Source organism: Martes martes, assembly GCF_963455335.1.
Source record: "Martes martes genome assembly, chromosome: 15".
Classification (NCBI taxonomy): domain Eukaryota; kingdom Metazoa; phylum Chordata; class Mammalia; order Carnivora; family Mustelidae; genus Martes; species Martes martes.
Window position 1 is genome coordinate 8,444,128 of NC_137903.1, and position 24,155 is coordinate 8,468,282.

The following is a 24,155-nucleotide window of genomic DNA, read 5'->3' on the forward strand; positions in this document are numbered from 1 at the left end:
TTTGAGTTTGGAGAAATTCTTTTCCATATCTCCAAATACGAAGTGTTCCAATTCTTGAATTTGATGGAGAAATAAGACAGAAAGTGGGACCAGTTTGAGTCTGGAACAGCTGATCAGAAAAGTAAATAAATGAGTAAATGCTTTATTAAACAAATATTTCTTGAGGACCTTCTAGTATCCATCATGGGCCACATAGATGTCATGTCAGTAAGACACGGTTTTGGCACCCAGTAGAGTCACAGAATGCTAGAAATGCTGGGAGTTATTTATTCCATTCCTGCTTCTCTGAAACAGAAGCTCTATACTTCCACCCAATATTGCCAAAATAGTAATATTTTAACGAATTTTGGGAATGGCCATTGTGAGAGGAATTTACATATATCTTCATATTCCTATGAACTAAAAATGTGAGTGACTTAGAAACATGGATTGACATTTGCCATTCTTCTAGAGATTTTATAGAAACACGCTGTCCAAAAGAACTTTTTACACTGATGGAAATGTTCTGTTTCACTGCTGGCCGTAAGTTAACCGTTAGCCCCACATGCCTGTTGAGCACTGGACATGTGACTAGTGTGACTGAAAAACCAGATTTGTAACTGTATCTAATTTGAGTTCATTGAAATTTGAAGAGCCACACGTGGTGAGTGGCCGCCATGTTGCACAGTGCAATTCTAGATGCCCCGCCAGCAACATAGGGGCCACCAAACGTGGGACGATCGTGTTGACGCTGTGATCACACTGTAAAAACAGAGAAAACTTCCTAACACTGACCACAGAGAAGCATGTTTTCTGCCTAAATCAGACTTTCCTAAGGCAACTAGAACTCGTCATTAAAAATTAACCGTGTACAGGAAGTTAACGAGATTAGCATAATCATATGCTTTAAACTATGAAGGAATATGGAGAAAGGTTTAAAATATAAATATGTAAATGCCACATTTATTGTGGCTCTATTTGCAGTAATTGTAGACTCTGTCAGCCATTCATTCATCTAACCTAATAATTTTTAAGCCTAAGCCAGACATGTCTTTGAACTCATCTTGAACCCTTTAAGTCTAAAAATCATTTCGACCTTATAGGAGGTCCCGTCTCTGTTTCAGATTTCCCGGGTGCCCAGAGCCTTTGCTGGCAACCATTGCTTAGCTGTTCCCTCCCCACTGACCCGCTAGCCTATTCGCAGCGTGGCCGCAGACCAGCTACGTCAGCATCGCCTGGGAGCTCGCGAGCAATGCAAAATCTCAGGCCTCGCGGAGACTGTTAAATCAGATTCTGTCCTTTACCCAGATCCCCTGGTGATGTCGAAGCACATTCTGTTTGAGAAGCTCTGCTCTAGAGGGAAGCACATTTGGATGGTGCTTAGGGCTGGCCTAAGAGAAGGAATTACGTTGTTTTTTTCCTGTTGTTGTTGTTTTTATTGCTTTAACAGGAAGGATACTACCTCTAAAAAATTTTTTGCCAGCATTTATTTTAAAGTTTTTCCAACATACAGAAGAGGGGAGAATTTCACAGGGAAGCCACTATGCCTACCACCCACATTCTGGCATCCGTATTTCATCCTGCATCTACCCATATCTGCCTCCTTCTGTCGCCAAGCCAGCTTACTTTTTGGATGCATTTCAAAGTAAATTGACAGCAGTAGTACAGGTTTGTCTGACTCGACATTACCAGCATGGGTGTCATTAACCAGTATTCAGTATTCGTTTATAGTTTTCTTTCTCTTCTAAAGTAAAATTTTATGTAATTTAAGCTTATAGATGGTTAGTGTACATTCTCCTGATTTTTGACCAATGTAAGACACTTGTGAAAATTTACTATCCTTCACCTTCTTGTGTCCACCCCTTTCTCACAGTTTACAAAAATGAAAATGAAGGAGAAGGAAGGACAGAGCACAAAGTTGACCACAGAGTAATCTGTCCTCTTCTAGGCCGTCGGATGCCACCTCTCGCCCCCCACCCCCGACGGCCACTCACTCTCCAGCAATCTGAGAGCCCGACCCTGCTAAAAAGTCCATTGCACATTGAATCAGATGCTTTATTCTACACTTGCCTTCGGTTCTGACTTGATATAACAACAGCTTCTAAAGGGACTTGTGTTCCCTTTGCCGTAATAAGAATCTTTGAAGTACATAAAAACAGACACTAAGGATATTTGAAAATTACAGTGGATCTCCTCACTTCGAAGATCCTGTGTCTCCCACCTTCCATCTTCTTTTCCTCCCTTTTCTTTAGTCCCCTTTAGCTTAAGGTCCAGTTCTAAAGCTTCCCCCCGAAATTATATAAAACTATTATTTTCCAAAGCCACACAGCTGTCCAAAATTGTACTTTATTCCTCCCTAGAGAAGTGATCTGTCATGGGAGTGTGCAAGCCCATCTTCAGCCAACCCTGAGACTCGGGGGGTAATTGAAAAGGGTGAGGGTCTAAGGAGAGAAGTGCCAGGCTTCTCTGCCACCAGAGCTGGGAGTCATAGAGAGACCCAGGGTCACTCCTGAACACTCTTTGCCCTTTTCGAGAGGCGAGAGAGCAAAGGCACAGCCAACTCCATGTGTAAAGTTCTGAGGCAAACCCAAGCTTCTACCGACATCCCCACCGAGAACACTAACTTGTAATATTTAGTCTGTATCCTAATACTTTAGTGGGGTTTTTTAATCTTTTTTGTAAGATTTATTTATTTATTCGAGAAAAAGAGAGAGAGAGGCGTGAGCTGGGGAAGGGGCAGTGGGAGAGAGACTCTCCAGCAGCCTCCCTGCTGAGCGCGGAGCCCAACGCAGGGCTCGGTCTCACGAAGTCAAAATCAAAAGTAGGACACTTCATCGACGGAGCCACCCAGGCTCCCCTCATCCCAGTGTTTTTATCAACACTCTCTTCTCTATTTTATGGATGAGAAAACAGAGACTCAGAAATTAAGTAGTTTACTCAAGATCAAATAGCCAGAAAAGGATAATGCCAGAATGCGGACCCACATCCAGCCAAGTCTGACTCCAAAGCCCTGTTCTTAACCTTTGTCCAGAGGGAGCCTTAAACCTCTAGTTCTTATGTTAAGTAAAGGGACTTGGCAAGAACCTTACCGTAAAAGAATCCGTTATGTTTCCTGATAATAAATATTTTAGAGCCTGGCTGATAGGGAGAACTATGAGAACTCACTTATGACTATTACATTATGTATCCTTTTTGGGTGGCATAGAGAATGCTTAAGACCAGTGGCTTCTCTTCTTAAAATTAAATCGAAAAATTACATAGAAAGCCCTTCCCTGGACATAGCCTACCCTACGTCACTGTTGTGTCCCATTTGGTTAACCAACTTAGCCAAGGACTCAACGATCATATGAGAGAGAGCAGAAATTTTAGATCTGGTGTCTCCTCATGGAGAAATTGGGTGGTTCATTAAAATACACAGCAAGATTGTCTGAGGAATCTATGTGTGAAGTCAAGAAAAATCTTTTTTTTTTTTTTTTTCAATTTGGGGACAGTAAAATGGAAGAGTAAAATTTTAACGTAATAGCTTACCCATGTGAAATAATGGTTTGGGGTGGGAGGAAGGTTAGCATTGAAGAGACCAGAGTATCAACCACGAAAGTCACAGTTTCTCCCAGACCAGCAGAAGGGACCGCCTTGCTTTGCTGAGCAGGACTTCTACTGAGACAGTCCCTCCTCTTTGTTGACACTGAACACTTGGCATGGGGCCTGTGGGTGACTCTAGGTTAAGCGGCTGGCTCTCGGTTTCAGCTCAAGTTGTGATCTCACCATCGTGAACCTCTTCGCTCAACACGGAGTCTGCGTCAGATTCTCTCTCCCTCTCTCTCCAGCTTGCATGTGCTCACTTTCTCTCTCTCTCTCTCTCAAATAAATAATTAAAATCTTTAAAAAAAATTTTTAAATGTAACAAAATGCAAGGATAATATGAATAAAATTTTAAAAATTAAATATAAAAAAGAGTGACACATAATTAAAGAGCTAGGAAATGTGTGAACTGTTTTTCTATGATAAACATTTAGATCAAAAGAGCCAGGAAAGAAGAGAAATGGAACCAGCAAGAAAGAGTATACTAATGAACTACGGGGGAGTGAACAGGAGGGTGAGAATGGCAGGAGAATGAGGAAATTGCGTGTTAAGCGGCAAAGTGAAGGTTAAAAGCAATTAGGACACACAATTACTAAAGAGAACATTAAAAGCATAAAATAAGCTAGGACGAGTTGTTAAAATAAATAGCATCAGCTAAGAACATACTTACAAAGATGATAAAACAGATCAAGTAGTAATAAAATAAGGAAGTGGTATAAAGCAGTAAGTTAAAAACAATTAAAACACAATAAGGATAGAAAATTAACAGGCTAAAATGACATTTAATAATTGTATTAATAACTAACACTTACTGACTTCTCGTGTGCTATGTACTTTATATGCATTATGTGATTTAACTCAAGTTTATTAAAACAATCAGGACATTTTTTAAAAATGTCCAAAACACAAAAACAAAAAACGTTCAGAGGTGGGTAAAACCAGGCATCAGAACAATAACAACAACAATAAAATTAAAGGTGAGCAAAACAGACCTGCGGATACCCATTGGCATTCCTTGGCTAGTGTGATGATTTTTGCTGTCGAAGATCACCAAGAACCTAGCCTGGTGCTTCCCATCTAGACCATGAGTTCTGGAAGATTCTGGTGCTGTAAATGTCCTTCTCTCCGTATCTTATGCTACTGAGCTTGCCCTTTCCTAGAGGCAATTCCTGGTCATCAAAATTCTCAAGCAGTAGAATCCATAGCCCAGAACCTATGGCAGTGGGCAAGGATCTCATAATCGCAATCAGTCTGTAAGATGTAGTCCAGGATCATCGTCTCCTAGAAGTACTTCTAGTCCCTGCAGACTGTGTCTACATAGTACTTAGCAGGCCGGGTTGGAGTAGGAGTCCTTTTCTGGTTGTTTTCTTTACCTTCTCTCTAGACCCCCTGGTTTTATAGCCCAGCCTTCGGTTCAGGCTTGGTACATAGCAGGTGCTTATTACTTTTTGCTCTGAGCTTGCTTGAAACTATAGTCAAAAGCTTTCCCTTTCTTTCCTTTTATTTTTTGCTTATTTATTTGTAAACCAGCAAGCAGACTTGTGGCTGGATTTTCTGCCTACTTGGAACTCCTGCAAGCAAGCATATGCATTTTGGTGTTTCTGTTGTCCAGAAAGGCTCTCCCACAAAAGAGTGAATTTTTTTCTTCTTTTTTCTTTCTGTTTATCGCAGCCTGGTACACATCCTTTACCTCCAACTTCTCCGTCCCTCGTACCCTATCATCTCCACCAACTTGCTTCCTCAGCCTTTTTTGGGTAGATACTCAGTGACCAGACATCTGCTGCCCTTCCTTGTCTTTCCCATACTTCTTTCTGGAGCAGATATTGACTCTGTGACCTTGACCTTGATCTAAAGTTCATTCACTCACTCATTCACTCATTCGATCAGCAAGCATCTTCTTGGAATCTGTTATTAACCTCACTGGGCATGAGGGCAGGAAAATGAAAGGGAGAGTCTCAAGAAATTCTGTATCTCATCTAAGTTGATTGCTGTGTTTTGCCTTCTTTGACCTTACTCTTTTGCGGCAAGGGAAAAACAACTGATGAACATTCTTTGAAATCATTTGCTAACTTCGTCTTCTCTAGGCGAGAGTCCCAGTTGTCTCCCATCTAAGAAAGACCTCAGACCGGTATTTGACCACTGATTGCCCTGGCTTGCTTTCCATTGAGCTATGAAGATTAGCCAGGACCTTTCAAACACACAAGACAAAGATCTAAATCAGATGTGGACTTTCCCGCATACGCTTTGTCTAATTTCTACATTTACTTTTTATTTTCTGATTACAAATTAATATTGACTTAGAAAATGTGGAGAATGCAGGGAAAATCACACAGAAGGAAGTTACTGCTAACTTTTTGCTCTCCAGCCTTCTAGCATCCTGTGTGTAAGTGTGTTTTGTGTGGGTGTAGAAGAGCTATGATCCTATCGAACATATCATTTTGTCACCTACTTATTTTACTAAAAATATATTATGAATATTTTCCATATCATTAAACATTCTTCTCAAGCATAACTTTAATAACTGCACAGAAGCATGGTATAGGGAAAGTCCATAATTTACTTAATCAATCTGTAGTGGAAGGGCTAGGCTGTTTTCTTATTTGGGGGGTGGTTGTTGTTGTTTTTACTATTATTAAAAACACTTTGGTAAACAGCGTAAGACAGAAAACTCAGTGTATATTTTCTGTTACTACCTTGAATAAATTCCTAGAAATGGAATTGTCAGATCAAAGGATACAAACTAGACTAAGGCTTTCGCGATGTAGGGAAACATATCTTCTGGAAACTTGTATGAACGCACAGCTCCCACCAGAAGTTCACGATCATTCCCGCTTCCTCACTCTCTTAATAGTCTTTTAAATCTTTGTCAATTATCAAACTATAAAATGGCCTCTCATTTTTATTTTAATTTAATTTGTATCTCTTCGACACTGGTAATATTGAACATTTTTCGTATGTTTGCCAGCGTTCTATACATATTCTTGAAATGCTCATCTTTTCCATTTAATTTCTAAGAACTTTTATACGATAATGTTATTATTCCATCCTACACTTGGCCAACGTGTAGACAATACAGAGAAAACTTATTTCTCAGTGGATGGGGACTCCTGTGGAAAAAAAGGTCTCATTCTGTCTGTTTCTGTGGAAGGTTCTTTAGTGTGAAAGGTGAATTTTTTTTATCCTAGGAAAACTAAAGGCAGATCTATAATACTGGTGTTGATCTTTAAAAAAAAAATTAACCCTGCAGTCTGAATTCACTTAACATTTTCTGTCTTTCTAGTCTATGAAAAACCTCGGGGCCTAAAAACAGAACCTCGGAGATTTCTTGGAAAACCTAGAGATATGTTAATCAGGCAAAAATGTCCTTGACAATGTACCCTGTGCCGGAATTTAGGAGTTGCCGGGTATGTCCTTGGCTAGTTTGTAGTCAGGATGAAGAAAGCAAGCGATGGACATTAACCAGCTTTCTTAGGACCGCAGGCCTAGAAAACGGTCTTCTGCGTGACGTGATGTCTTCTGGTGGTTTGGCTGCTGTGTCGGCCTCCCGGTATCTTCCTTGGCCACCTGTGAGGGAGCACGTTATTCTGAGCTGCAGAATTTTGACTCCTCAGGGGCACCGTCCACCCCCCACCCTTCCCGTTCCATAGCAGAGCACACACAGAAGAGCCAGCTCAGACTCCCAAGCCCACAGCACCAATGGAAGATCCCCACTGCAGAGGTTTCTGGAACCGCGTAAAAGGAAAATATGGAAATTCTTAAAAAAATCAACCCACTCTGACACCTGGTTGAGAATCCCAGAATAAGAGAGGCCGTTCCCCAGCCTCCATGAAGGATCTCTGGGTTGGTAGCCCCTGAACTCTCAATTCTGCATTTTCAAGTCCGCGGAGAGTTTTCAAGCTCTTGCTCTCGTTTTGCCGATAAAAGGAATGCTCAAAACAACAGTATCCTCCCCTACATAAACAAGGACCCCGTTCTAGCACATTCCCCTCAACATTCTCCGTCTGCCTTCCCCTCCCCCCACAGCTTCCCAACGCATCCCTCCCCCTCCCCACCCTTCTGTTAGCTGTAATGACCCTGCAAACACTAAATGGCATTTGAGTGCATTAAGCAGCAAACTCTCCGGTGACATAGCAATTATGACTCTGAAATAGATTTGGTGCGTCACGGAAGATAAGGGTTTTGAAAGTTTCTGTTGTGATTATAGCCTGTAACTCCCACAAATAATAGGCTTCAAAATAAGAGGCTGCCAGTGGAGCCTTTGTGGCTTTGTCTCAGTGATGGCACGTAAATTGCTATTAATGTCCTAAGTGTACTTGAATATGCCAGTCTCTGGGATGTAGAGTTGGCTCGGTGTCTCTCTTTACGCGGCATGTCATTGTTGGTCTGATAATCTGGGGTAATTGCTGTCTCTTGGATGGTCAGAAAAGTGTAAGGGGCTGTAGCTTCCTGTGTGACGGTAAATAGCCCCAAGGTCTATGCCACACATTTCCTGTGTGTGTGTGTGTGTGTGTGTTCTGTGCATAGCTACCGTTCATCGTTAAGGTGTATATATAATTCCTCTGTGTGCCCAGAGTAAATAATAGCTTTTCAGAAGAGCCAAAGCAAAATCAGAGGTTATAAAAATAAAATAAAGATAAAGAATTGGGGGCTGTGTAGAATCAGCCAATCGGATAATTTATACTGAGAGTTAAAAAAAAAAAAATACCCTTTGCTTGAATTATCCAGATTTAGCCCTATGCATAAATACAATCTTCTGTTGTCTTATGTATTTACCCTTTTCGAGTTTAAGCAGCATCTGTGCGTATGTGCATGTGTGTGCGTATCGGTCTCTGCATTCTTTAGTTGCTGTATTTTCTAAACGTGTATGGGTTCTATGTAAATATGATAAAATCTGCGGAAATGTTGCCTGTTCGTGAGCGCTGTATGGACGTGTGTAAGCGTCTGTGTGTTTTGGTGTATGCAGGTCTGAGTGCAGAGATGTTTATTGAGATATAAATACTTTTCTGCACTAAGGCACCTCTATTTAGCTAAATCAGGCTGAGCTTATTTTTCTTTGACAATGTTAAATAAAACAAATTTTAAGGTTTAACTTCCTGATGCACATTTCACCCAAGGACTCCGTAAGTCTGGGACACGGAAACGTTCCGTATAGCTGTCCAATTGGTATTTTTAATAGAAATAAGAAAGCAGCCCCGCCGTATGCCTGGAAATGCACACTCCATATCCTGTGCAAGCCAGGAAGGGTTCTCCCAAACCGCCCTGTGTGTCTGAAGAGCCTTACGTGGCAGTATTCATTCTGGGCCTTCTCACAGATGAATTAGAAAGGATGGCACTAAGAAGGCACCCGAATAGCTCTCCGTCTCAGAGTTGATCTGCGTGTGTATTTCCATTGTGTGGTGCTGGGTGTTGACTGTCACCCCTTAGACGGCAGCTAGAATGTGCGCCGGAGGAGGCTGGAGACCATGACTGGTCAGCGAGAGTTCCCTGTTCATACCAAGTGGATGAATGCCAAATTCACTCTACAGGTCTGAGAGCAGTATTCTGCATTTCCAGTTACAATAACTTAGTCTCATCTAGCAAGATGGCACCGCACATGGTGGGGTCCCAGACCCCACTCCCCAGGGGAGCAGGGTTTGTCTTGTCTAAAACCGAGTTTGGTGAGGTGAATTGAGGCTTAGGAGCGAGAGATATTAGAATCCCCCAAAAGACTCTTTTGAGGCTGGTCTCTTGGTACGTACATTCTAGCATTTTCCTGAACAGCATAAAGATTCCGTGAAGGTGAACTGCAGCCAAGAGTCCCCTGCCTTCAGCCCTGAGCTGTGCTCTCATGCGGTGCCCACACGGTCACACGGCCTGACCTTTCGAAACTTGAAATGTCCAAAAGTGGTGGCATATAGCAGGGACTGAGTCTGGCAAGTTCCAGTTCCCGAGTCCTAGTTTCTTCACCTGAGAAGTAGGAATAGGAGCTCCCACTGGGTTTATATACCATTATGTACTCATTGACCAAAGTCGGAAACTTACTAGCACCATCCTTGCCCAATGGCGCAGGTAGGATGGGCGCCGGCCACCAGATGGCCATGTCCTCCCAGGGCCGGGACACCCAGGGAGGCTTTCAAAGCCACTTTCCCATTTAGGAAAGTGGCTGTTGGTGTGTCTTGAAGAAGGAAGGAGGTGACCTTCAGGCCAGGCTGTAGACAATGGCATGGATTTCTAGAGATCAGAGGACAGGGACAGGCAAAGGCACAGAGCCTCCCGCTGGACTTCACTATGGGTTGAGAAGGAATCTCACTTTGGCGGTGGGAAATCTGTCACTTCTCGGCAGCAGTTTACACCACTGAAGTCATGGTTAGCCAGGCGATCCGTTCTCTACCAGGAATGGCTGCTTCACCGCTGGTTTTTCTTCACATCCAGACCTTCAGAGCAAAATCTCAGAGCTCAGGAGGCTGTGGCTAGAAAGGGATGTGCTGGTGGGACTTGGCTGTTGGGTCACCAGGGACTGACCTGGTGGCAGGTGGCAATCGGGGAGGACGGCCACAGCAGTCAGGGGACCCTGCAAACAGGGATTCTGGAGCCGGTGGCACGGGACAGACTTAAGGGGAATGTGGCGGCGGCTAGTAGTTGGCTGGGGCTGAGGTTCCAGAGCAGAATTCGAACTGCAAAAGCACGTCACTTCCTCAGTCTCAGCTGAAGTGTGAGAAAGAGCAACATGACCCAGAGGCAGGCGCGGACTTGGCGAAGGTGTTGTCACAGCAGAGACGCGCCTGTGTGGAGATACAGGTGCGAAAGGTCGGAGCAGGACCCACGGCTACGCGGACTCTGAGTTGTCTGCGGTACCAGAAGAAGCCGGGATAAAATATGTCTGCGGTGGAGTGTAGATGTTCATCCCAAATAGAACCGCCCACGTCTAGCACATGAAAACACTGCACGCCACCGACTTCGACGCGACGGTTCTTTGTTGTTTATGCAAAATTTGGGAGATGTTCCACGTTTTATCTGGCAACTCCAATCCCAGATCCCAAGGTAGAAGCTGCATGTGCATGTGGGTCTCAGCCTCACAGAGGGAAAAGACGGGGAGCGTCCCCGCAGGCCATGCAGGGACGACGTCTCTTCCGGACGTTTCTGTGATTCCCACTGCTGAGGCGACCAGAAGGCCGTTCCGGCTGTAGGGGACGGTGATATCTTCCTCCTCCCTGTGCCCCAGGGAGAAGACTCCTTGTTGAGATGGTGTGCAGAGCTGCGGAGCTGCTACAGGCGGGATCCAGAGGTTTTTCAACCATTTTTTAAGGAAATAAAACAGAGCAGTGTAAATATACATCGTCCTTCCTTACTTGGGATAAGCTTTGAAAGCACCAGATCTCCCAGACGCCTGCTTAGAAAGTTCGCCCCCTAGGTGTAAAAGCTCCCCTGAACGTTAGCCCCATCTCTGCTTTAGCCCTTGACTGTTTCCTGGGTGTACACGGCTCTTCACACGTCGTCAGACCGAACTGTGGAGGCCCCGGGCGTGATATCTGTCCAGACCCACGATGGAGCACGAATGTTGTCGTGCCACTGAATGCTTACTTCTTTCTATGTCCCCCCGCCCCCCAAGAGAGATTTATTAAGATCTGTGCTGCCTCAGGCCCTGCGGTAGGCCCTTTGGAAACAAAGATAAGTCCCACAGCCCTACTGTCGTGGTCTGGTAGGTGAGACAGACAGAGAAAGGAACCAGTGCAATATGGTGGCACCGGTGCGTACTGGGAACACGGGGAGGAGAGTGCGGCGGGGGGGGGGGGGGGGGGGGGGAGCAGGGGTGGGTGGAGGACGACACACCTGCAGGAGGAAGAGACATGGCCAGGGGGCAAATAGGGACACAAGGATGCTTCGTCTCCATCTTGAAAACCAGCCCAAGGTGTGAGTGGCACGAAATTGGATGAGCGGAGTCTTCACGGAGAAGGAAGCAGGCAGGGAAGGACCGCTCCGCTAGAGGAACTTCTCAGGAGCCGGATGTGGCTGAAGTAGGAAACACAAGCGAGCTCACGGACGTGGTGGGCCTCACGAGGACGTTGAGCCTTATCTTGAGGGCAGTGGGAAGCTGTTGGAGGTTAAAGAGGGAGATCAGAATTGCAGTTTGCGAAGATGGCTCTGGTGACAGCTGGAGATAGGACTGGAGCGTGTCAGACTGGGCACGCGCCGGCTTACTGGTGTAAACCCCCCCGCCGGGGAAATTTTGAATATTTTGTCCCTGAGGGGACTTTCCAACAGCATCGCTTTGCCCCTGAGCATCTTTTGGTAAACGCTCGCGTACAACCTTGGGAGAAGTGTGTGCCTATCACGAACACCTCATTCTGCCATCTTCCTGGAAAAGTGGCAGATCCAAGACGTGACCCCACTGGGTGAGCTGGTGTCTCCCCCAACCAGTCGTGGTTGTGTGTGTGTTTGTGTGTGTCCCTGTGCATGCACGTACGTGTGTGTGTGTGTGTGTGTGTGTGTGTGTGTGTGTGTCTTCCTAGAGAGGGCAAGAGGGTGCATTCGTGTTTCTTTGTGTTTCTTCCTGGCCGGCCCCACCACGGCCAGGCGACTGAGGGCCCGGAGCGCGCCCGCCTCCCCCACTATGCTCCGGGTGTCTCTGGTAATGGCATCTGGCCCGTATGCAGATCGAGCTCTACTTGGTGCTGACATCAGGCCATTTGTGGCACCTCAGCGCATTTCTCGGTTGCAAATGAGAGTTTCTTAGTGCTAGGCTCGCTTGGGCTGTCACAGCTGGTGATGAATTCTCTGCGTCCAGTGTCTGCTGCTAAGGTGAGCTCAGAGGAAGAGCGGGAAGGAGCGGAGGATGGGACCAGCGGCTCTCGGCCCAGCGGCCACCATAGGGAGGCAGAGGCAGGTGGCCCCTGTCCGGGCTTGGGAAGGTGGCCAAGAGGAGAGAAGTCAGCGCTTTGGATGCCATTCTGGGTTCTCGTGTTTCGTCTAGAGAAGCCACGTGGCTGGTCCCCATCCTCCATTGCTCCGTCCCTGGCATCATAGTGGGCATTCTAGGCCTCCTCCTCCAGGAAGGCCGTGCCTTATCCATTGGAGGGGGTCCCGGCAGCCGTGGGATATTTCAGTTATGGACCAAATTCATTCAGGTAGGATGTCAATAGTCATTTTTGTTCTGAAATAATTTTGTTCCCAAATACCTTTTGCTTTGATTTGTGTTTGGAAGTCCAGGTTTTTTTTTAATCTGGAAAACCAGCTGCACATTATCTTAATTTTATGTTCTGTTAGCTGCCTCCTCCCTGAGGCCCCACGATGAGACTGCCGCCAGCTTGGGCTTCCTCTTGGTGGAATTAAATCTGAGCCCAGGTCTCACCTCCAGCCTCTGCAGGCTACAGGATCACCTGTAGGACTGGGTGCAAATGTAAACGCTCTTCTGTTCTCGAGGTTTGTAGAGCTAATAGGGACATACTAGGTTTTGCAGGATTCCCCCTCCCACCCCTGCCAGGCCTCCTGGGCATTTCCAGCATCAGCATTTAGAAGCGAGCGTGTCCATTACAACGGGGACTTTGCATCGGAGCGTGAAGGCAGAAGTTGGGGTACAGAAGAAAAATAAAAATGAGTCTTATTTCTCCTAAGCTATTCTCGCCACCCCCGTGCGGCGGCTAATGAGACCATCTTTGAGGCTCCCTGCTCCCGCCCCAGAAATAGATAAACACGCCAAGGTGGGGTTTCCTGCTTAATATGCACCCGCAGTCAGGACGCAGGAAGGAATTGCTCCCCAGGGTTAAGGCGCCAGTAAGCGAGGTCAGCTGTTTCCCAAGACGGAGCAGCCTCCCAGCGGCTTCCATTAAAGCTGGCGCCGTGGGGCTAAAGCAGCTGGAGTGATTTACGGGAAACCCGGTTCCGTGGGGCTTGCTCGCCTTTCTGCTTGCGGAGGTGTGAGCCGCAGGGGCAGCAGAGCCTGGGCCAGGATCTGAAGCACCTCCGGGGACAGGGATCCTTCAGCCTGCGCCCGGGATGGGCACGCGTATTCCAGAAAGGGCTGGTGGTCCTCTAACTTGAAAACCGGACGCCGAGGGGTCCTGAATGTGGCAAGCAGTAGGGGGTCATTGCTGGGATATCCTGAGGGAGGATGAGCCGCTCTCTCCATGTTCCTGGGTCTCGGGGGCAGGGGAGGGGAGTGGTTCTGGGAATATGGGACCTCAGTGTTAACAAGGGGTGGGAGATCCTGGGCACGCTGGGACAGTTGGTCACCCAGTCTGGGGTGTGTGTGTGTGTGTGTGTGTGTGTGTGTGTGTGTGTGTGTAGAGCGGGAGTGGGAAAAAAGGCAGCCAAAGAGGTTGATTTTATGTATTTGTTTTTAATAGAAAGTCTTCTATATCGTCCTTCACCAGGCCAACTAGCATAATTAAAATGCCAGTTTTGATATCGGCTTGGACTAATTCCTGCCTCTACCATCTGTGAGTTCCCTGTACCCTCTGGCATCGTGTGCACTGGTCTGAGAAAACAAAACTTTTTCAGATGTCTCCTGTTTGAGTTCTTTCATCTCAGACACGAATCAAAAGGCATCTTCCAGAATCTTCTGGTCCACGTAGAATGCCTTGCCGGTTCCTTCCTAATGAGAGGCCACAGGGCTCATTTTCTTGACTAATGGCTTTCTTTGGGGGCACCCCTTATTGTTATTTTAATGAGATTGGAGCATGGCTAAATAATGGTAATAGTGGGGCCTTAGGAGCGGGGTCGCAAAACTCCTTTGTGCCTCGCACTCTGCCTCAGACGCTGACTGCCTCCCCGAGCTTCCGTATCTACTTGTTCGACCCTATGACATGAGTTTTTTCCCCTTGTACCAGCACTTGACTCTCTGCATCATGACTCTGTACTTAAGAAACCTCTCTCAGGTTTTCTTAAAAGCCCGTACCACTCGGCGAACACACACATACACCCACATAGCTGGCCGTTTACTTATTGACCTACCTGTCTCTCTAGTAAACACACACATATGAAAAAGGATGACTAGGACAGACAGGTGTCAAAATACTAACAGCTAACTGTCTTTGAGTGGTAGGATTATGGACGTTGTACATTGTCTATTTCATGCTTGTCTTCTTTTCTCAGTATTCCATCACATATAGATTGCAAATATTCTTTTTGAAAATATTATATGAGTGTATCTTTTATAATCAGAAAAGATCAAAGAATTAAGGGATTTTCTTTGGGGCAAAAGAAATATGATTGCTTTTCCCCATCTACCCATTATGGCACCAGCATACATATTCTTGGTTGGGAAGGGAGACTAAGCTCCTGTCACCCCCGTGATCAGCCTGCCTTAGGACACGGAATTAATTCTGTTCTTGATTCTGATCATACTACAGAGGCTTGGCCCCAGAAAGAGAGCAAAGAAAGAACTGTAAACGAAAGAATTCCCATCTCCCCTGATTGTTCCCCTTTCAATCCCTGACCAACAGCAGGAGAAATGTGCTGGGCAGGAAGAGGGGGCGGGAGGAGCTGCTTGACTCCGTTGGGAGATGGAGCTTTGGAGTTTCGAGCAATTATTCTTGGGCCCCTGATGGAGGTGGAATGCCCTTGGCATTTCCCAGGATGACCCTTTGTGCTCTTGGTATCCAGACCTGCTCCTTAGTGAGGTGTGGGGAAAAAAAATAAAAACTATCCTTTTGCAGAGGTAACTGGTGGGAGCTGCTATGAATTCAGCGCCTGGCTTTCCAGGGGAGATTGGAGCATCATGTGGGTGAGCCGGTGGGAGGAAAAAAAAAAAAGCTAAGTGGATGAGAAGGGCGGAGAAAAAGGAGCCCAGATTGAGAGGTTCAGAAGCCTGTGTATCTCAGTCATAACCCAGATGCCTGCTTTTCTCTCTCGCATCTCTGCTTTCTTATGAAGGAAACGTGAACACGGGTTTCCAGCACCTAGGTGTCAAGCATGTGCCTCAGTACGGTGGAATTTTCTAGAGCACAAGCTGTGGTCCCTCCCAAATGGCAAGAATATTACCTGCCCTATGTACCCTAAGTATTTAAGGGAATCAAATGAGTAATGGGTACGGTGGAAAATGATTTACCAGGAATGCCTAACACCTGGTCTGTTCAACATGAACATTTTCAGAGGTGAGGTATATTAACTTCAAAGGAACATGGGAATTAGGGGGAAAAAGGCATGTTAGCACACTTCTGTTTCAATGCTTTAAAATACATAAACCATCATGAATGATGTATCATGAGTTGACCACTCTAACAAATCATTCTTCAACTATTTTAATGGTGGGATATTTTCAGCTAGGGCTGTTCACTAAAACAAATCCTTTAGAACAATCCCATTGTTTGGATGCTTCTGGATTTGGAGTCTTAGAAAAAACGATCTGTTGGCTCACCACCTCTCTAGATATATTTATGCAAAGCTGCCCTTAGTCCACCTCCATTTCACCTGTGTCAGTCACCTGAGTCACCTTCTGTACTTTTCAAGGCCCACCTCAAAGAGCACCTTTCCCCTGATGCTTTCTCTGATGCTCCACCAAGATGGGAGGCAATAGCCTTCCCTGAACTGCCATAACAGCGGGGCTGAACCATTTATTCGACTCTGCCTTGAATTATAGTTCATTCATATGCATGTCTTATCCCCCTCCTTGAGGACATGAACTGTCTCTCACTCATCATTGTATGCCCAGGAGCAACTAGTACAGAACCTTCCACAGAACAAGTGCCTGGAATCGTGTAACATACGGAAAAAGCAGGGAAAGGCCTTAGAAAGCATTTGGACACCCTTTTTATTTTTCTAAAGGAGAACTGAAGGCCAGTGAGGTGGACAGACTTCGCCAGAGTCAACAGCTAGTCCTTGCCAGACTCCGAACTAGAACTTGGGTCCCTTGACCTGTCATGCCTCTAGAGCACACACAATGATCATCCGACAGCTTGGATTGACTCAGAGTATCTTTGAGAAGTGGGAGGTATTAACCTTGGGTCCAAAGGCTCACTGGAAGGACCCATACTCGTCTGAGGGTGGAGGGAGTATAATCAACCACAGGAACAGCTGCCCAGCCAAGAAGTGTCCCCATGTGCCAGGCACTGTGGTAGGCCCATTACACAAGTTGCCTTGTTGTCATTGTCTGCTCAAAATGGCAGCCCGATCTCAGAGAACTGACTTCTCTCCCTTTTTCCCTTCTAGGCTAATGGAGGTTGGCAGGATGCTACTACCCCTTCATCAGTGACCTCCCCTACAGAAGGCCCTGGCAGTGTTCACTCTGATACCTCCAACTGATCTCCCAGCAATCGCATCCCGGCTGACCCTGTGCCCCAGTCGGGACAGGGCCAGGAGGGAGGGTTTCTCTCCCAACGCTGAAGCGGTCAGACTGGAGGTCGAAGCAATCAGCAAACACAATAAGAGTCTCCTTCTCTTCTCTTCTTTGGGATGCTATTTCAGCCAATCTGGACACTTCTTTATACTCTCTTCCCTTTTTTTTCTGGGTAGAAGCCACCCTCCCTGCCTCCAGCTGTCAGCCTGGTGTCCGCCATCTTTCCTGTCCCCTCCCTCCTCTGTCCTAGACTCCCTGGGTCCCCGCCCTCTATGACATCATGGAAGGATATTTTCAACAATTAGAGGAATTTAAAGAGGAAAGAAAATACAAAGAAAATAATAAATGTGTTTGTATGTTTTCATGCTGGTGGTTTGAGGAGCCAAATTTACCTCACTCGGATCCCTCGCTCCCTCTGTTAACAGGCAGCCCTTCTCTTGTTTCTCTTCTTACTCTCACTACCTCTTAGCAGGAATGCGCCACATTGCCCCACTCATTCCAGGCCCTCTGCCCCCTCTTGCTCTTCCCTCCCTGGGCTGGTTCTGCTTAGAACACTTCCTCCTCTTCCTTCCCGGCCCCAGCTGTGCCCCAGGGACTGCCATAGCTGGGTTTCTAAAGGTGCCATGTTTTCTAGTCTCAGCTCCACTAGGTTGATTTCCAGGCAGGAAGTCTAGCCTCGGGAGAGGACGTAAGCAACAAGAAGGGCAGAATTCTTGGAGGCTTCCTCCTTCTCCTAACAGCTCTTGGTTTCAGAGGCACTGTCTTTGGAGACCACACAACACCTAATGAGCAATGTCCAGAACCTACTGCAAAGCCAGATCTGAGTGGGCACGGTGATGAATGAACCACTAAGGAGTAGAAAGTTCTTATCCTGCAGCCCCTCAACTAAACCTACACACACACACACACACGTGCACACGCACACCCAGGCACATGTCAGCACATGCACGGCCTCACACATTCATTTTCTCCCAATCACTCATGTGCCACATGCAAAGACCCACATTGACAACCAGCAATTTGCCTTGTGAGCCCAGGAGAGGGAATTAGCCACTCTGAGTGAAGGTCACTGGCTCAGAGACACAGTATGTGCCTGGGGCTTCTGGGACCTGTAGCCCCCCAGCATGCCCACACACCAGAACGACATCCACAGGACTCCATCATAATGGAGGCTGTTCCTGTTCCTGCCACCTCTTGAGCGTTCAGGGAGCCGCACATAGTACTTACGATGTCTGTAATGGATTTGGGTCTATTCTGTTTTTTGGTTTTCTATGAGGGGCGTTGCATTAATTATTCAAAGTGTTAACATGGCACCATGTTCCTGTTCCGGAGGGGTTGGAGAAGATCACGGCTTAGGCAGACTTTGCTAGCTTCATTTGAAGATCTGGGAGCGATGGGTTTCGAAAGGGGGAAGTAACGTTTTCAGTGAAATTGTCACAGTGACTTTCATTTCCTGGGAATATCCAAGAGGAGAGTACTAGAAAGCCGTTCTGTAGTGTCACCTGAGCTTACCATCCTCATAGCCAGCTGCCCCAGTGAAGAAGATGGTGGCTCTGTAACCCGACTATGATGGGAGGTGGTCACATCTCTCCATGCCTCATTTTGTTCATCTGTAAAATGAGGATTATGATGCCTGGCTTACCAAGAGACTGAAGGAATTGGTTTCATTCATATCCCATCCGTAAATGGGAAGTCAGGGGAAGTGTCATCCCTGAGACAAATGGGTTCGTGCCATGGCAGGGCATCATAATGGTTTTCCTGTTCCAGCTTCGGGTTACCATCAATACCCTGATGTCATTGCCGTGATGACAGAGAGAAGAAGGGGTATTACTGTTGTTTTTTTGTTTGTTTTGGTCGGTTTGGTTTCATAGACTAGAGCTAAGCTTCCACACTAGAAAAATAGGACCCAGTGCTCTTAGTTTGTACTTGAATCCAGTACGTGGCCTTGTAAGTGCTTAGTCCCCTGTCCCATCTACTCTGCTTGAGAGGCCTGTGGGTGAGAGAGAGGATGCTGAGGGGGAAGGGTGGCCCGCTAACGAGGTCATGGAAATGGTGCATGGCGCTACAGTAATGAACAGAAATTGCTCCTGTGTATATGCTGGGGAGAGGGGATACCTAAGAAAAACAGAAGGTGTGTGAATTTGAAGGAAAGGCAAAAAGTAAGTCTTTGGCAAGATGGAATTATGCCTTGATGACGAAGAGCAGTGGAAAGTCTGTGTCTACTGACCTGTGCCCCCAATCGCAGCAGAGCTCAGTAGAGGGGCTTCCTGGCAGGATCCATCTTGTGACAACTCTGTAGTCGTAGAAGCAGTGGAGAACCTTGCTCAGGGTCAGGGGCACACAGGAGCACGGCTGGATCACATGCCTGACCGCACAAAGTACAGAAGAGACCCGGAACGGTTCTCTTGGCAACAGGAAGAAGGATTCCAGATTTGGGTTGAATGGTTGCCATTTTAAGTTGATGAAACAGAGCAGAGCAGAGCTACATTTGCACAGACAGTTTCTCTCCCCGAAGGAGTTTGCACGGATTCTCACCTCGCCCAGCATCTTCCCTCCCCACTCAGAGCTCTCTGTTCCAGTTTCCCACCCCCCGCTCCAACGCCCACCATCATGTCCAACATGGGAGCCACCAGATCCCCCTGACAGTAAGCAAAGCATGGGAACTCTGGCAGCCGAAGGAAGGGGATGGAAAGAGCGTGCCTCTGGAAGTACAGCTCCCTGGGAATTCATATTTGGTCAATCCTACAGATACCAAAATGTACCCCAGGCGTCCTGCATTTTCTAAAGGGAGTGGGAGCTCTCCGTTGTCCCTGGCAGCCAATTTCCCCTGAGTAATACTAGCCCTTGGGATTGCCCGCCTTGTAACTCTCCATCTCATCCTCCTTTTCACCCCTAACTCTTCCCCCTGGCGTGGAACTGATGCCTGTGCAGTACTTCTGCCAAGTGGCACCTTCCTTACATTGACTTTCTTTTTTTTTTTTTTCTTTTATTAAATTTTGCTGTGGTGGTGGTTCTTCATTTGCTGGTTGCCTTCTCTCACATACCTTCCCCACCCCCCCCACCTTTTCCTTCTGAGTTTTATTTTTCTGCCCAGAAAAACCTGACTTCGATACCAAAAAAGATGAAACTACAGAAACTCAAATTTAAAAAAAACTTAAAAAAATACAAAAAAATACTCAACAATTCTTTCAGCTTTATTAACATTTTCCATTGTTTCTTGCGACTTGTGTCTCGTTCTTTGTAGTATTGATGATGAACATTTGATAATGAATGTTCTTGTATATTCAGATAAAGAAAAAAAAACCAAAAAAGCGGTCTGAATTTAATAGTGTTTATAATAAAAATTTTAAAAATGACCCTCATAGCACGCAAAACAGGATGGGGGGGCTCCCCCTCTTCTTTCTGTGACAATACACATCATTCCTGCATTCGTTTTTAACACCAAACTACCTACATGAATCATTTCCCCATTTTTCTTTTATTTTCTTGCATTTGTGAATTAGTTCAAGAATGCTAGAAAAGTGTCGAGTTGTGCACATTCATTTCCTGTTTCACAATGTTTAAAAGTGACGGTAATTCATTTTGTAAACTAAAAAAAAAAAAAAAAAAAGGTTGGGATAGTGAGCATAATAGGTACAACCTAACACGTTATGTTTATTAACTTTGAGACCCAGAAATAAATTCTTTTCTTTCTTTATTTCTGCTCTTTAAAATACAAAAAAAAAAAATTATGTTTTGTGTTACTTTGGGTTGTTTTATTGGGGGGGGCTTTTTTTTTTAATTGTCAGGATTATGATCTTGCTGTTGTTTTTATTCCTTACGTACGTAATGTATATGAGGTGATGTGAAAAGATGACATTTGTAGAGTAGGCGGTTTCCTTGTACTTCTACTTCGCTCCAGAATTCAGTCGACTTCACAGACAAAGATGAAGCCCGAGCGGATGGCCCATCACTCACCTGCATTTCCAGAGTGTGTGGCAGTTCCGCAGTCCCTGAGATAAAAAAACACAGGGACCTGGGTTCTCCTTTCGGCCCTTTAAAAATTGAAGGAACCGGCCCGGGAGACCTTTGATATGGTAGGGAGAGACTTTTTGCCTTTGTTGACCATGAATGTCATGACGAAGTGCTTTCTTTTCTTTCTTCTTGTTTAATAACAACATTCCGGGAGCCCTCTTAGAACTAGCGAGGATTTTTTTTTCTTCCAGAAGCATCCCACAGACATCCTAGTGTCATGGGGCATGGGCTCCAAAGACTAGATCCGGGAGGCTGTCCCTGGGGTCAGTCGGCCTGCCGAGCCCTTCAGTCCCGATGTTGGATGAAGAGTTGAGAAACCGAGCCTGACTCGGGGCTCTCCTTTTAATGCTTCGAGGTGAAGTTCGATGCCTTGACAACATACGTCTTACTACCCTCGGGCTGCTGAAAAGCCAGTGGTTGAACCGGCTTGATTTGGAATGTTTTTATTAGTCATGGGAGAAAAGAAAGCAGTATTTTCTGGAAGAAACTTACCTTAAACATCTCTCATTAAACAAAAGATGCAAGTGTCCAGAAAGTACCTAGAACATAAGCAGGAGAAGCGAAGGCAGAGAGGCAGGACTGGGACAGCGCGTCGCAGGTGTTTCTGCCCAGACACCTGTTCGCCTGTTCCTGAGTCAACAAAACAATGACGAGCTTTTCACATCACCTTCATGGTTTCAACACCCAGCTCAAAGCTTTCTGGAATCTTTTATTTTTTGTAAACTTTTTTTTCCCCTTTTGTTAAAATGAATAAAACATTCAGTGTTTCCCCCCTTTTCTCTCTTATTACTTCCTTTTTTTTTCCAATTATTTTGAAGTGCTTTCCTTCGGTTGTTGGTTTTATTCTCCCGCTCCCCTCCCCTGTTCTTATTACTCAGAGTATAAACCTGCAAAGTTCTGCTCTGTTTTGGTTTTGAAAGTTTAAGCTTTTCTGCTTCTGTGAGAGCACAGGCTTCTGTCCCTTTTGATTCCAACTGAACTTTTGTGTTCTCTAATGATACTAACATGGTGTAGGTTTTGCAGTCTCCTAATTTGTACTGGTAATGCATATTCCAAATAAATAGTTTCTTTTGTTGCAAAAAATATATATATACTTGTATTTTGTGTAACTTTCTTCTCTTACGTGCTGGCAACCTTGGCTTCCCCCAAACTAGGGCTGCTGTTAGGGTGAATTAGGTTTAGACTGTGGCCCTAATCGTTTTAAAGCCTACCTACCAGGGCAGGGGGGCGAGTGACCTCACGAGCCGCTGACCTCACCTATGAAGTCAGAAGGAAGAAAGGGAAGAAGGAGGGGATCTTTTATGGGCAATTATTGGCAGACAGGGAGAGCACCCCATCTTGTGTTCTTGCCAATGACCGGCTGCCACCCACCAGGCACTGGTTTAAAAAAAAAAAATACCAGGGAGATTTTCCATAATAAATTCTGAGTTTTTAAGTCACAGCTGTTTGCCCAGTGCTTCCCCTTTCCTTCTCTTGTGTCCGCTGGGATCTGGTCATAAGGAAAATCCTGGCACCCAAGCGATGGTTCTGAGGAAGGACTCTGGGTTATGAATAATACTCCATTGTAGGGTATCAGAGGTATGAGAGATGTTACTGTTATAGAGCCGTCCACCTCCCATGTGTCACGTCTACCATCCCATGAAAGCCTCTCCCCCCATTCTTTGCACTCATGCTGTGCCCCTGACCTTTGGGTTCATGGCCTGTTACAGGGTTTGGTGTCCCAGACATGAGCACCGTCTTCCCATCCATGCGCAGGATGGAACTGAGCTGGAATTTGACGTTGTCACCCCTCCCAGGACATCATGTGGCTCTCTTTTCTCGTTTCCACACCCTAAGTCTCCAGAGCCCCAGTGAGGCAGGCATGGATTGATGTATTGAATGAATTAATCCCTCATCCTCTCATCCCAGTGGTGATTCTAATCAATAAAAAATAGATCAAAGGGTTGGAGAGTCAATGAGGATCAAATGATCATTGTTATTAGTGGACAAGCGAAGAGCCCAGTCGCGTCACTGGCACAAGGCTGTCTGTCCCTGTTGACTTGGAGAACATCGCCGGCAGCCAAAGTGGAGGTCCCGCCTTCCCTCTTCAAGCCTGAACGTTGGAACACACTTGTGGGAAGTGTGTGCGTGCCTGCAGGCTCGGATTATTTCCTTTTCCAGTTGCACGAAAAACTGTGGACCCGAGCCTTCCCCCCACTTTAGTACTTGGAGTGATATTAAACTGCTGTAACAAGTAGACCAGACATGGATGATGCCTCACATTCAATACAGTCTCTCTCTTACTTAGGTAATAGGCTCAGGCCAGCGTTCCCGGTCAGGGTCCCTCTTTGCAGCGCAGTTGATTCCAGAACCCAGCTCCTTCTGCTCTGTGGCTCCCGCCTCTAGCTGGCAGAAAGGAAAGCAGGATGCAGCTCACTGTGTCTCAAAGCCTTTGACCGAGACCTCCCTTCCACCCATTTTCTTAAGTGCAAGGGGTTGGGGTGGGGGTGGGGTGGGACTGTGAGGATGGACAAGTGGCCCCTGGCTAGCCAGCCACTTCCTGGCAATAATGCCACACCCCAGCTTTTGGACAGTTAGTCATCTGTGTCAACAGCTGGTGACCCAACGGATAAATGAGCGCCAAAGACAACCCCGCCTGCTCATTTCAGCGCACAAGGCACGTTCCCAGTAAAGACATTCCCAGTCAACCTCCCAGAACTGGCTTCGTTACTCTTCAGTGGGGAAGACAACCTGTTCCCACCTTCGGTAGGTGGCCCCCATGTCAGTTGCTGGCTGGAAGGGTCAAGGCTGGTGGCCAGCAGTCACTTTGAAGACTACAGGTCTGAAGCCTTAAAATCATAAAATCTGGGGCGCCTGGGTGGCTCAGTCGTTAAGTGTCTGCCTTCGGCTCAGGTCATGATCCCAGAGTCCTGGGATCAAGCCCCGCATCAGGCTCCCTGCTCAGTGGGGAGCCTGCTTCTCCCTCTCCCACTGCTGCGCTGCCTGCTTGTGCTCTCTCGATTTCTCTGTCAAATAAATAAAATCTTTTAAAAAATTAAAAAAAAATCATAAAATCTGAAAAGCTCACTGCCCTCTGCCTGCCCACCCTCCGCCCTGCTGACTTCTGTGTCCTTATCCTCATAGACTTCTGCCACTTGCCCAATTTAAAAAAGAAAAAAAAAAAAAAAAAAGACACGCAGCAAAACGTCAATGTTCTGAGCCCCGTTTGTTGTCCACAAGGCAGCTTCTGGAAACATCTGGCGTAGGGAGGGCCTCCAGCTCAGTGTTAAGAAATGATGCAGTGTGTCCGGGAGGGTGTTTTAGCCTGGATCTCGGGACTGGAGGGCTG

At 46.2% G+C, this 24,155-nt stretch overlaps 1 protein-coding gene across 5 annotated transcripts in view; it reads left to right on the top strand.

Moving 5' to 3' along the window:
* The window catches only part of PBX1 (PBX homeobox 1), a 275,405-nt gene extending 258,227 nt beyond the window's left edge, over positions 1–17,178 (top strand). For all 5 annotated transcript variants that reach the window (XM_080824110.1, XM_080824108.1, XM_080824109.1 and 2 more), the window contains one exon: positions 16,687–17,178. Coding sequence is in view for 4 of the 5 variants with exons in the window: in XM_080824108.1 (XP_080680234.1) it covers positions 16,687–16,779 (93 nt within the window). In the remaining variant the exon portion in view is untranslated. The remainder of the gene's footprint in view (positions 1–16,686) is intronic.
* The last annotated feature ends 6,977 nt before the right edge of the window (positions 17,179–24,155 follow it).